This window comes from Acipenser ruthenus, chromosome 15 (genome assembly GCF_902713425.1).
Source record: "Acipenser ruthenus chromosome 15, fAciRut3.2 maternal haplotype, whole genome shotgun sequence".
Lineage (NCBI taxonomy): Eukaryota > Metazoa > Chordata > Actinopteri > Acipenseriformes > Acipenseridae > Acipenser > Acipenser ruthenus.
In genome coordinates, this window is record NC_081203.1 from 34,003,471 (window position 1) to 34,017,479 (window position 14,009).

The 14,009-nt window shown below is 47.4% G+C and overlaps 1 protein-coding gene across 7 annotated transcripts in view; it reads right to left on the bottom strand.

The window, feature by feature from the left end:
- Positions 1–326: 326 nt before the first annotated feature.
- The window catches only part of LOC117421966 (E3 ubiquitin-protein ligase TRIM9), a 28,349-nt gene continuing 14,666 nt past the window's right edge, over positions 327–14,009 (bottom strand). For 2 of the 7 annotated variants that reach the window (XM_034927443.2, XM_034927441.2), the window contains 8 exons: positions 10,162–10,272; positions 9,745–9,898; positions 9,479–9,624; positions 8,292–8,430; positions 5,587–5,625; positions 4,435–4,738; positions 4,104–4,266; positions 327–3,512 (listed from right to left, as the gene is read on the bottom strand). In XM_034927443.2, coding sequence (XP_034783334.2) covers positions 3,435–3,512; positions 4,104–4,266; positions 4,435–4,738; positions 5,587–5,625; positions 8,292–8,430; positions 9,479–9,624; positions 9,745–9,898; positions 10,162–10,272 — 1,134 coding nt within the window. In that variant the 3' untranslated portion in view covers positions 327–3,434. Of the gene's footprint in view, positions 3,513–4,103; positions 4,267–4,434; positions 4,739–5,586; positions 5,626–8,291; positions 8,431–9,478; positions 9,637–9,744; positions 9,899–10,161; positions 10,273–14,009 lie in introns of all 7 variants that reach the window. The other 5 variants (XM_034927444.2, XM_058986562.1, XM_034927440.2 and 2 more) reach the window with 4 other exon arrangements.

Below are 14,009 nucleotides of genomic sequence, written 5' to 3' on the forward strand. Positions count from 1 at the left end.
TTTTCAAACTGAATTCGGTTGGAGGATTCTTCCCAAAACGTTAATCTTAATACTACTGGTTTGATAACTATACTGCAAGTGGCACAGCGCAGTACACTACAGCAGGCACTGACCGCATAGCCTGCGGTGAAACAAGGGGGTGTACAGAATATGCGCTGCAGTCGGCTATGTTTGAAGTAATTGATAATTGTATCTGGTTCATCTTGACCTGCAGGGTAAATTTAATCATTCAACCCGAAGGTACAAGGGACATATGTGTCCCACAAATAAAAAAAATAAAATAAATGATGCTAGTTTTTTTTATTCTTGCAATGAGGTGCACGACAGAGTTTACACAAAACAGGGTTTAACATTTACTCACTGCCAACGGTATTTTATGAAGAAACCGTTTGAACAACCACTCAGTCCAATTAAAATGTTATTGTAACAAACCATTACTTTATTTATAGATGTTTTATACATATCTCATTCAACTAAAGTTACATTCAATTGTGACCAATTACTATTTATTGTTTGTAATACTAAATTAATTGTTAATGGTTTATAATACGTTGTAGTTCTGTTGTGTACCCTCCCCACACACACACACCCACACACACCCCCAGACAGCAAATATGTACAAGAAGAATCATTTCATATTTATTGGAACAGCAAGGCATCAGGTCGTTAATAATAATAATAATAATAATAATAATAATAATAATAATAATAATAATAGCCACAATGATAAGCAATAAAACAAACAGGTCTGTGGAACAGCAAAGTGGCCTGGAGTCACAAGGCACCACACACATCAAAGCCAGGTCCAAACACCCAGAAAGAACACACAATTACAGTCACTAAAAAAAATACAGCATGGTCTGAGAGGCTGGGGCACGGCCCTGCGTCTCGGAGTTTACATCTTAACTCATTCATGTTGCCCAGCAACAGCATTTTCATAAGACTTGTCGCAGGAATGGGGGACCTGTGGCCAGCGTATCGGTACAGCCCCCTCACCGTCATCAGGATTCACTTTAGCAAGCGTCAGTACTGGTCAAACACACAGACTATTACTTATTTAGCCATGCTTGTCTGGGTGTGGGCTTGCCCTATATATATATATATATATATATATATATATATATATACACACACACACGCATGCATGCACGCACGCACGCACGCACGCACACACACACACCTCAGGCCTTGTGTAGACGTACTGTCAATAGAAGAATTATTGTCAATAAAATGAATCAGTTCAGAGTAGGTTAGAATTCAAAAGGTTAAATGTCACTGATCTGGCATTAACAAATTAAGAACAGTAATTTTGCGCACGCCCCTTTAAGACACCACCGACTGCAGCATTTTCTCTGGCGGTAGCTCGGCCCCTTTAAGGGTTCTTTCAGCTTGACCAATGAGGCGGCGTTCACCCCTCCAGCAAGGAGCCCGGACAGCGGTGATTGGTTGGATAACCAGCAGGTTTGATCTTGCATTGTGACATAAGCACCCTTGTACCTCTGTGAATGGATACAATTCCTGAGGTGGAGAATTTGGCAACTGTAAATAATAAATTCCCATTTGAAATGGAGAGATGACCCTCTCATATCTCTCCCTACACAGTTTTACAGACTGGTTTTACACTGGCCACGATAGCACCATGTGAATCGAGCAGCAACGGTACAATGGGTTTAAAAGCTTACACAAGCCATAGGCAGATCCAACTGTAATCCATTCCACAGAGCTCATAGTAACACCTGGAACAGCTCGAACTGCAATTCAAGGGAATGGATAACAACTGAGCAGTCATACAGTTATAGTAATGCAAGCAGTATTTTGGATGCAGCAACTTTGCAGTAGTGTTGCAAGACTTGCAACACAAGTGGTTGGCATGTTGAAAACACTGCACTGCTCTCCATTGTATTGCACTGAAACTGCAGGTCCGTGGGGTTAAGCCAAGGGAACACAAAGCCGCTTGGAACTTGGTTTCAGGAGGATAGGTTTCAGGCAACTGCATGAAACAACCAGGTTTCAAGAACACGTGTTCCCTCAGCTTTATGAGCACAGGGAGGCACATAGGTACCCTCAGCAGTGTGTGCAGCCAGCCTGCCTGGGCATGGACAGGCACACTGGAACCTCTCACACTGCAGATCTGCACCGAGAACCAGCACAGTAATACCTCAAGAGACAGGAACTACCAGGGAGGTATTGCCTACCACTGACACCACTGCAGGCTGCTGTGTGAGACACGAGGCATTATCAGCACTGACTTGGAAACTGAACTGAGATGTCTGATCTGGGAGGGGATCAAAGGGGTGGTCTGATCACACCATTATAGCACACAGAGCTGACGGCAGCAGAATTACCTCAAAGAATGTATAATCTGAAAACCTCCCAAAAGTCTGCCGCTTGCCAGGGATGATTGCACTCTTCGGGTCAGTTTCTCACAAGGCCACTCCTCTGTCCCATGTGGCTACTTCACTGGGCCGGGGTCCAGTGTATAGTGTCCAGTGTCCAGTGTCCATTGTCCAGTGCATTCCTCCTGGCTATGGGCAGACTAGCGGGTATTACAAGGGAAATCTGCAGAGACCGATGGGCGGGTAAAGAAAATAAATATATAAAATAAAATTAAGTAGATACGGAACGAAAACTAAAAAAAGCAGGAAAATCGGGAGCAGTAGTAAATGTGATACAGAGTTTGAAGTTTTACAACGGAAATATCTAGGGGCTTTGGATGAAGGTAAAAAATAACATTTTGTTGCGTCACCAAAAAGCCTCAAAGTACTTATTTTCAAATTCCAATTCTTATTTACAATGATGTAGTTTCCTTGGCTGTTTGCGCAGGCTGATTACAGGCATGGTGATGTCAGAACCCAGCCAGCTAGAGACTGCGAGAGGAGGCTGGGAGAGGACAATGGGAGAGGAGGCTGGGAGAGGAGACTGGGAGAGGAGACTGGGAGAGGAGACTGGGAGAGGAGACTGGGGGAGGAGGCTGGGAGAGGAGGCTGGGGGGAGGAGGATGGGGAAGGATGCTGGGGGAGGAGACTGGGAGAGGAGAATGGGAGAGGAGGCTGGGAGAGGAGGCTGGGAGAGGAGGCTGGGAGAGGACAATGGGAGAGGAGACTGGGAGAGGAGAATGGGAGAGGAGACTGGGAGAGGAGGCTGGGGGAGGAGACTGGGAGAGGAGGCTGGGGGGAGGAGGATGGGGAAGGATGCTGGGGGAGGAGACTGGGAGAGGAGACTGGGAGAGGGGACTGGGAGAGGAGGCGGTGGGTCACAGCAGAGTGACTGGAGCTCATCTGGTGCCTGTGGAGGCTGAAAGCTGCTCTGTGGTTCTGCTTCTGGCTCCCGCGGGTCTGTGGGCTCTGGCTTGGACAGAGGTGTGAGGTGGAGCTGAGAGGTGTAGAAGAGCAGGGGCAGGTCAGGAGAGCGCCCCCACATGGCCGGCAGTGTCATTAACACACTGAACTGGGGGGCTCAGGGCTCCTTGCAGTGTAGAACTCGGGGATGGGCAGCCCAGTGTGAAGAGTGACCTGAGAAGAGTAACAACATTAAGGACAAAATTAAAGTCTCAGCCTGGCTATGCCATTAAAGCAGAGCAAATCAGCGTTTATCTGTTCCTTTTTAAGAACAGAGAAACAGCAGTTGTTTGACTTATTGTTTACTAATCAGGTGCTAAAGAATGCCACGTCCCCTCACAGCCCCACCCCCTCACAGCCCCGTCCCCTCACAGCCCCGCCGCCTCTGAGCCCTGCCCCTTCACAGCCCTGCCCCCTCACAGCCCCGTCCCCTCACAGCTCTGCCGCCTCTGAGCCCCACCCCCTTGCAGCCCCGCCCCCTCACAGCCCCGTCCCCTCAAAGCCCTGCCGCCTCTGAGCCCTGCCCCTTCACAGCCCTGCCCCCTCACAGCCCCGTCCCCTCGCAGCTCTGCCGCCTCTGAGCCCTGCCCCCTTGCAGCCCCGCCCCCTCACAGCCCCGTCCCCTCACAGCCCCGCCGCCTCTGAGCCCTGCCCCTTCACAGCCCTGCCCCCTCACAGCCCCGCCCCCACTCAGCCCCCCCCCCCCACAGCCCCGCCCCCTCGCAGCCCTGCCGCCTCTGAGCCCCGCCCCCTCAGCCCCAGTACCTGCACGTTTCTGTTGAGACTGATGGCAGGGAGGAAGAGGCCCTCCATGCTGTCGAAGGCGATGGGACCCTGCTGCTCGTCGTTCACCGAAAACGTCAGGGTCCCGTGAGCCAGGTCCAGCAGCACCCCCACCGTGGTGCCCTTACTGATCCCCCCGTCCGTCCTGCCGAGAGAAACAGCGCGGGGTCACAGGGATCACAAGCAAGTCAGTGACACACACACACACACACCCCCTCCACCCCCCTGCCATAGGAGTCCCATTGCATTGCAGTTTGAGCCTCTCCGCTCATCGATGAAGCTCGGCACCGACGAGTACACATTCAGGTCTCACCTGTTGGTGTGGGAGTTGTTGTGCATGAACCAGGAGCGGTTGTTGTCCACGTACATGGCCCAGGCCTTGTCGTCCTTGCCCAGCATCACGTCCTTCAGCACGTCCGCGCGCGCCACTCCGAAGGCGGGGTCGGGGTGGTTGTCGTAGCGATCCACGCTCAGCTCCCAGTAGTGCACTCCGCGTGAGAAGCCCGTGTTCCCCAGCACCACGCGGTCGTCGTAGCTGTTGCACGTCACCGTCAGGTTATCGTTTGAGAAGATGATGTCAGGGTGGGCGGAGCTGGGGTCGAAGGTGAACCAGGCGACTGCAACACAAACAGAAAAACATTTTCAATTCACTTTCAAAGAGCTGGTTCTAATTAAAGAAACAATGTATAAGACTTTCAACTAATGCAAACTAATTAAAAATGTCAGTTGTTTTCTTTAATCAGTCAAATGAGTTGACGTGATGGATAGAAGAATCCCAGTGCAGAGCAGTTTTAGCCACTTCAGGTTTTGTTGTGAGCCTTTGGAATGGATTCAATTAAAAAAGATCCCTGTTACCCTTGTCCTCTGGCTTTGGGTAGTATATAATATACTGTATCATTATTCAATTGAGAGGGTTCACATTTGAAAAATGCAAACCTAGCGAAGGCCAGAATGACTCAAAGTGGTTTGTTTTGGGTTTATTTTTTACCCTAATTTTTTTGTTTTTCTACATGATTGTTGGAAGAGGAGAATTGAAACACACGGATGACAGAAGGTGCATAGCAATGAAGACATGTATAATCCAGGGTGAACTAACACAAGGGGAAAGTGGTCTGTACAAAACACAGCAGCACTGTGCTGTTTGACAGGAATAGCAGGGTTAGCTGAATTTGACTGCAGAACCACTAAAATTTGAGATCAGTGGAGCAACATTTTTTGTTTTGTAAGCTTTAAGCCCTTTAAGCCACGTTAAAAGATGATTCATCATAACAAAGATAACACACACACACACACACACACATGCGCGCGCACGCACACACGCACGCACGCACGCACGCACGCACGCACGCACGCACGCACGCACGCACACGCACACACACACACTGTGCCTGTGTGCTTGCAATGCACAAGGAGCACTGAGCTCTTTGCAGCTGGACTGATGTAATGGAATGTAATGGACCCATACCTGCTCCCAGAGTGTTTAAATCACATGGAGTGTATCCAGCTGCAACGCATGAAGAGGGGAAGAGAGAAAAGCAAAGTGAAGCTTACAGTGGTAAGACAGGAGAAAGGGCAAAACCTGCAAGAGAATCAATGAGGATCCTAACCAGAGACCCCTGACTGCTGAAACACCAAAACACAGTATACAGTACATATACTTCCTACAGAGACTGACTCAAAAACATTATTTCAAACCCGAGCCCGGATGTTCCTGATCCGTGAGCAAATCCCAACTCCCAGGAATGTTGACAAAATAATGGGGCGCCTCTTACAGGCAGCCTGAGACTGTAAACGAGTGTGTCACTACCTAGCGATTGCTCTCCATTCATCACCACACTGCAATCTGAGACTGTAAACGACTGTGTCACTACCTAGCGATTGCTCTGTGTTCATCACCACGCTGCAATCTGAGACAGTAAATGACTGTGTCACTACCTAGCGATTGCTCTGTGTTCATCACTGCACTGCAATCTGAGACTGTAAACGAGTGTGTCACTACCTAGCGATTGCTCTGTGTTCATCACCACACTGCGATCTGAGACTGTAAACGACTGTGTCACTACCTAGCGATTGCTCTGTGTTCATCACCACACTGCAATCTGAGACTGTAAACGACTGTGTCACTACCTAGCGATTGCTCTGTGTTCATCACCACACTGCAATCTGAGACTGTAAACGACTGTGTCACTACCTAGCGATTGCTCTGTGTTCATCACCACACTGCGATCTGAGACTGTAAACGACTGTGTCACTACCTAGCGATTGCTCTGTGTTCATCACCACACTGCAATCTGAGACTGTAAACGACTGTGTCACTACCTAGCGATTGCTCTGTGTTCATCACCACACTGCAATCTGAGACAGTAAATGACTGTGTCACTACCTAGCGATTGCTCTGTGTTCATCACCACGCTGCAATCTGAGACAGTAAATGACTGTGTCACTACCTAGCGATTGCTCTGTGTTCATCACTGCACTGCAATCTGAGACTGTAAACGACTGTGTCACTACCTAGCGATTGCTCTGTGTTCATCACCACGCTGCAATCTGAGACTGTAAACGACTGTGTCACTACCTAGCGATTGCTCTGTGTTCATCACCACGCTGCGATCTGAGACTGTAAACGACTGTGTCACTACCTAGCGATTGCTCTGTGTTCATCACTGCACTGCAATCTGAGACTGTAAACGACTGTGTCACTACCTAGCGATTGCTCTGTGTTCATCACTGCACTGCAATCTGAGACTGTAAACGACTGTGTCACTACCTAGCGATTGCTCTGTGTTCATCACCACGCTGCAATCTGAGACTGTAAACGACTGTGTCACTACCTAGCGATTGCTCTGTGTTCATCACCACGCTGCAATCTGAGACTGTAAACGACTGTGTCACTACCTAGCGATTGCTCTGTGTTCATCACCACACTGCGATCTGAGACTGTAAACGACTGTGTCACTACCTAGCGATTGCTCTGTGTTCATCACTGCACTGCAATCTGAGACTGTAAACGACTGTGTCACTACCTAGCGATTGCTCTGTGTTCATCACCACACTGCGATCTGAGACTGTAAACGACTGTGTCGCTACCTAGCGATTGCTCTGTGTTCTTCACTGCACTGCAATACAAATTCATTCTTGGTATAGTTTCCTTTGTGTTCCTGGGCTGGGGGCGAGCCTCCTCACACTCGCACTGTGATTGCAGCGCAGGGAGCTCTCCAGAGAACACAGAACTAATCACAGCGATGCCTCATCCCAGCCCTGCAACCAGCCACAGGAAACCCTTCCCCTCCAGCTCTTCCCAGGTTTAATTAACCGTAAGCTTAATTACTCAATACTGGCATGTCAGTCCCTTTGCACACATTATATGCACACGTCCCTTCATTATAAAGACATGGCAGAGGCATTACCACGGTACAAGCACACATACAGCCAGGCATGGTTAATGCATGGTAAAGCATGGTGAAAGCACGATTTGTATTACATTGCTATCTTTGTATAGCACACCAATTTACTCCCTCCTTATGTCCCAGTCTGACTCAACAGACCGTACAGCATACAGTTTAGTACATTTTCAATTTAGTGTCAGCAGAGCCTTATCGTGGGATTAACTGAATTTCTGAATTATCGAATCGTGAAATACCAAGGGAGCCCTTCACTGTGTTTGATCTGCCAGTATCTCCAGTACAGATGGCAGCTTTTCACCGTCTTAATTGAAAGAGATGCTGCAGCAAACAGCAATAGATATGTAGCCGGGAGATCCAGGAATCGCACTCAATGTCAAAGTGTTTGAAACGTTTAAACCACAGCATGCTCGATACAGATTACTAACGTTACTGTCAGGGTTTCAGCTGGGTTTTTATTTAGATTGAATGGCTTACATTGTGTTTCTCAGTGATCGGTGGCTCCCTCTAATCAAGGTGAGAGCGAACTTTCTCTTGCGCTCTTTGTATGACAGACAGAGCAAAGAGAAATGCACTCTCAACTGGATTAGAGAGAGCCACGAACACTGAGAAACACACATCAGAAGAGGTGCAGTCTCTAGTGAGTGAAAGCTCAAGATGAAGCCCCTAATTAATAATAATAGTAATAATAGTAATAATAATAATAATAATAATAATAACAATAATAATAATAATAATAGTAACAGCGCCGAGCCGGGCGGGTTCTTACTCTCTGCGGTCTGCATCACCAGGGTCTTGCTGTACTGCCCCACTCCGGACTTGTTGAAGGCCTTGACCCGTGAGCTGTAGGTGCTGTTGAAGTGCAGCCCGTCCACCGTGCACATGGTCTCCTTCCCCACGTACACCTCCTGCAGGCACAGCACAGGGGCTCTCAGTACAGGGCTGCAGCACCAACACTTCCCAGTACAGCACACGGCTGCCCCATTCCTCCGCTAGCTGACTTGCACAGCTCACACCCTGTTTAACTGAAAACTAAAAGCAGTCTTGTCAAGTCTGACTCGTGGTGCTGAAGCCTTGCTGTTTGTTATTTTCAGTTTCGTTTTTTCTTGTTCTCTCTTATTTGATTTTTATTGTAAAATGTTTTGACGGGTTCCCATCACCACGTTGTTTTATTCCTTTTTTGTGTTTTTATTGTGAAGTGCCGTGGCATCATTCATGACGAGAGCAAATGTGATATATCTAGGGCTGGGCTTACACAGCAAAAGTACAGTACAATTTACTTTCAATAATTTTTGTTAATTGTCAAATTGTGAAAAAACATAAATTCTATTATAGCCTATAGGCTATTATATAATGACAAGGCATTACTTTTGAAAAAGAATTGCGAGAAAGACACACTTACTGTAATTCAACAGAAAAAAAAGGCACAAAATGGCCTCTAGTTTGCATAAATACTCCCTCCCCTCAACTCCCTGAACTGAATGACCACGGCCTTGTACAATCATTCCCCAGACAGCAGTAAGCTTTTCCTTTCCAAGCAAGCCAAAAGCAAATTGCTTCATGCAGCACAGCAATTTGGCAGAGCAGCGCATCAATTAGAACTTAATTAGTCCTTTCTTGCATCTGTCTTTGATTGTAAATAAATGAGCTGTTCTGCAGCCTGGGTGATGATCGTCCCTCGCTGTGCTTCTCTGAGCTCTCATTAATCTACAGAGATGCTGCTCCGGTGGGGGGGGCTGGAACGGAGGAGGAACCAGGGCAGGAAAAACAAACCAACACTGAGTCACGCATGCTGGAGAGGGCCTGTGCAGTGCAACACATTTCAACCTGAATCAGATCATCTTTCAATCAGATTTCAAACGTGTCAGGATGGTTATGTTCATCAGTGAGGTTCAGCCATAGTTAACAATGAAAGACATCTGAATAAACCAGGAGCCGCGAGTCGCAGCCACTCACCCTGAACTGCCCCCCGTTACCGTCGTCAAGTTCCAGGATGTAGCCGTCCACCTGCACGGTGGAGAGGGGGGGCTGTTTCCATGACAACGTGGCGCTGTTGTTGTGCGTGCAGCACTCTTCCAGCTGCAGGATAGGGGTGGCCGGCACTGGGGAGGGAACTGAGTGACCATTAGTGACGCTCACACTCTCCCAGATACTCGCACACTCCTAGAGCATTAGTGCCACTTGTGAATCTCTCACACGCTGGAGGGAGCTGTAATTATTACCTTTCATCTGCACGAAGTCCAGCTGGTGGATGGTCTGCAGCAGGGGCCCGCTGTCCAGAGTCAGGTCGAAGTCGGTGGTCATTCTGGGGGTCAGGGTGGCCTTCCCCCACTGATTCTCTGTCATGTGGACCCTCCGGATCAGAGTGTCCGAGATCTGAGGGCAGGAAACAGAGGAGTGACGCTGGAGACCCTCTTTTAAGCAGTTCTGAGTTTTCTTTTATTGCTTATTATTTTTGCAAACTGAACAACAAATAAAACATTGATTGAAGTTTCAAAACGTTTTGAGGTGCTGTATGGTCACAGAAATCGCAAAGCGCTGGATGTGTCTTCACGCCACCTTGCCTTGCAGTAAGCACTACAGCAATGCACGGTTTAATCTCTGTGAAGCAGAGACGTTTTGCAGTGCCCCTCACTGACCTGCAGGAAGCCGCTGGGGTCGTTCTCCTTGATGACCTCCAGGCAGTACTCCATCAGGCCGGTGGTCTGGCGCAGCTTGACCGTGCAGTGCGAGATCTGATCACGGACCACCTGTGAGGGGGGGGGGGAGAGAGAGAGAGAGAAGAGAGAGAGAGAGAGAGAGAAGAGAGAGAGAGAGAGGAGAGAGAGCGAGAGAAGAGAGAGAGAGAGAGAGAGAGAGAGAGAGAGAGAGAGAGAGACGCAGCCATTATTGCAGGTGGGAATTTTTGCCAACCAAAAATAAACTATTTACCACCGAAACAGTTTCATCTTTATGGGACCGCCATCGGGGATATTTGCGAAAAAGACTATTTCCACATTCTTATTTTTCCTGTTAGTTTCATCAAAGGTAAAACAACTTCCAGGGTGAATGTTTCATTGTAGAAACTTCCCTCAGCTTGTAGAAGACAGCTGAGGACTGTGGGATGAAAGATTATAACCCAGAGTGTGCTGCAGGTGGTTGATCTGCATCCCTCCAGCTGTAATAATGAGCTGCGAGTCGCTAACACACAGAGACGCTGCCGTGTCCCTGAATCCTTCCACTATGAGTGAGCTGCAAAGTCTTCCCTAAAATCCCTGCCCTGGGTATTCCCCCAGTCTAGGTTCTGTGTTTGTGGGAGGGGTGCTGCAGAGAGGGGGCTGTGTTTGTGGGAGCGATGCTGCAGGGAAGGGGCTGTGTTTGTGGGAGCGGTGCTACACTGCACCCTCCTCTCTGAGCTGCAGGGCACAGAGCCAGACTGTGCCTGGGACACCCTGACAACTATCCCAGTGAGCCTCAAAATCAGATAACTAACTTGCTAACTAACTAGCTAACTAACTAAATAACTAACAAATGGTATCTGGAGCTCATAAGGAGAGGCGCCATGCAGATTCTAGCATTGCATTAATAAAACAGGGTTTGCATCCCCTGCTGTGTCAAAAGCAAGTCCCCCAAACGTCAACGCCAATTTATTCCAAGCAGAGTCTGTGAAAACTCCTTGATCAAAACTCACTGCTCAGATTCAGCACCAATAACATGTTACTGCAGCAAAGGCTGTCTGCTTCAGTTTGATGACTCACACTGCACTGTGGAGACAGGGAGAGAGGGGGAGAGACAGAGAGAGAGAGAGTGAGAGAGAGGGGGACAACGAGTGAGAGAGAGAGAGAGAGAGCGAGAGAGAGAGCGAGAGAGAGAGCGAGAGAGAGAGAAGGAAATGTTGATGAAAGGTGACAAGGAAAGTATTTCAAAGCACAGGATCATTAAATCTAAATGAGTTTCTCCCATTTAAATAATTGATAAGATGCTAACACGTGCCATCAAACGCATGACAAACACCACACCGGCATCAGAGTGGAAAGAGAACTAAGCCCGGTGCTGCCTGCACCCTGCTGTGTAAACCAGGGCAGTAAGCACACTGATTGGAAAGCCTGCAGTGTTCAGTGAGGAGTGTCTTACAGGGTCTCAGTGCAGCGCCAGGCTGAGCACAGAGGAAGCCTCTGTTCATTGCAAGAGGACGGCCCTGGGGAATCGTTAACAAGAACGAGCGGAATTCATCAAGAGCTGGTGTCAATTATCACTGGGGCCGGCTACAAAGCACTGGCTCCTGCCTGCCTGTGTGTCCACTCCACTGGAGGCCCTGCCTGCTTCATTAAACATGAACCCCCTCACAATTATTCAGGTGCTTTTAATTCATCTTTAAACCAGCCAACAATCAAAGAGAAGACTGAGAAAGAAAAGAGAGAGAGAACTACTAACTAGAGAGAGAGTCGCAATGAAAGCGTGACTGAAGGTAACCCAGAGCATCATGTAGGTGTGTGCTGATACTGATACTGAGGCTGCAAACTGACAATGAAAACAGGCTGCAAAACTAGCAAATGCAACAAATTAATTGTCAGTTCAGAAGCAGAGAAAAAATCACTTCCAATCGGCTTATCAAACCTTCAATGCGGACGCTACCTGCAATTGATTGGTACTCAGGTGTAAAGGTAATTACGGGTGTGAGTAACAGGTATCAGCACGCCCCTAGTATTGTGATAATGTTCAGCTGGTAACTGAAAACCCTACACTGTGCGTGAAATACACTGATAACACATTGTTAGCATGTTAACTCTTTCCTGTCTCACTGCTGCTCCTGTCAGAGTCCAGCACAGCAAGACCTGTCTTTAAAGTCACGTGGTGAAGAAGCACGAATCTTCTGTCCCTTCTCTGACAGTAACCCAGACACATCTTCTCCTAGTTCCCCTGCTGCCTTACAGCTGTTTGCATTTTTAACCAGGAACTCCATTACTGTTGTACGATTGCTTTCAAAATCCACTTAATTCAAGCAAAATGTGCTGAAAAAAAGAATCATTGAAACTAGGACACGGAACCAGAGAGGAAGAGAAGGAGAGTCCTGCAGGAATATCTGATGCAGTCGCTGGAGTATTTTAGCAGCAACATCATTTGGAGGTAAACAGAAGTATTTTCTCAAAACAGATTTCAGTAATATAATGTTTTCATTGTCAGTTTACAGCCGCGGTACGGCAGTTAAAATGAGAGAATTCCCTTCCAATCAGCTTTTAAAACACACAGTGTGGAAGTTAATGCCATTGGTTGGTACTTAGTTGTAAAGGTGAGGGAAGGACAGCTTTTTTTGTTTCTAAATCAACATATTAATGAATGGATTTATGGAATACCTGCCGATAAATACTTCTTAAAGGCAATTCCGAGCACGAGCAGGAGTATCAGCACACCCCTGCATCCCGAGTTCATACGTTTTTTACAATCTATGTGAATTCCACGGTACTGTAAAATGCTCTAAAAAATCCAGCTGTAGAGGCACCATCCTAGGGTTAAACCCATTCAGAGCTGTGTTGCTGAAACATCTTCATATAAATAAAGTGCTCCCATCCCTTTGCTTGATCTCTCTTCCCCTTAGTATTTGGTATTGCTATTCTGATCTCTTCTTGGCACTCGCACAGCTTACATCAATAATATTACTAACAGGGCAATGGTTTTGAATGCTGCTGCATGCATGATTCCATTAGCCTGTCTTCTCGCTGCTTCTCCAGCCAAACAGCGATTTCCCCTGGGGAGCTACAAATCGTTTCATAATTTTTTTTTCACCAACTTGTTTAAAACTTAAATACTAGTTACCAGCCAGGCGTGGAATTGGAAGCAAAAATGCTGTTGATGTATTTTTTTCTGCTCTTGTTTGACATTCAGTTGGTATAATTTCCCTAATTTGGAATCAGAAAATAAGAAAAAAAAAAAACGCTCAGAGTGCCGGAGGACCAGGCTGTTCTTTTTGCTACTAAGCTATAGAGGCGTTTCTTAGCATCAAAGACATGTTTTTAACAGCTGTGTCCACAGCCAGGAGACGGGGCTGACAGGCTTCTCTCTGGCTTCTATCCGCCTGGGAAAGTGCCACGCACAGTTCCATTTGCTCTTCCCTTCTCTTTGTAGGATGCTTGCATGTTCAGGAGCTCTGTTGCTCCAGCACTGAGATGTATGCACTGCTATCTTCAGCTGTGTAAGGCAGACCTGGGTGAGTTACAATCACAATTGTGCAATTCGTACCAAGGCACACCTGCGTAACTGTAATTGTAATCGCACCATATCATTGATTATAGTTCAATTACGCATTTATTTGTCTTTCGATCATTATTCTTGTATTTTCAACCTGCCTTTGGTGACTGCATTCGTTTGAAACAGTATCTCCTTCTTCATTCAGCTGTGACATGAACCAAGCCAGCAGCTTCAGTGACAGCGGTATGATTATCATTGCAAGGTGTGTCTTGCCGTTGTGTTGAATGCCAATAGCAGCTCTTTGTTTTGCTCCCTGTTCAAC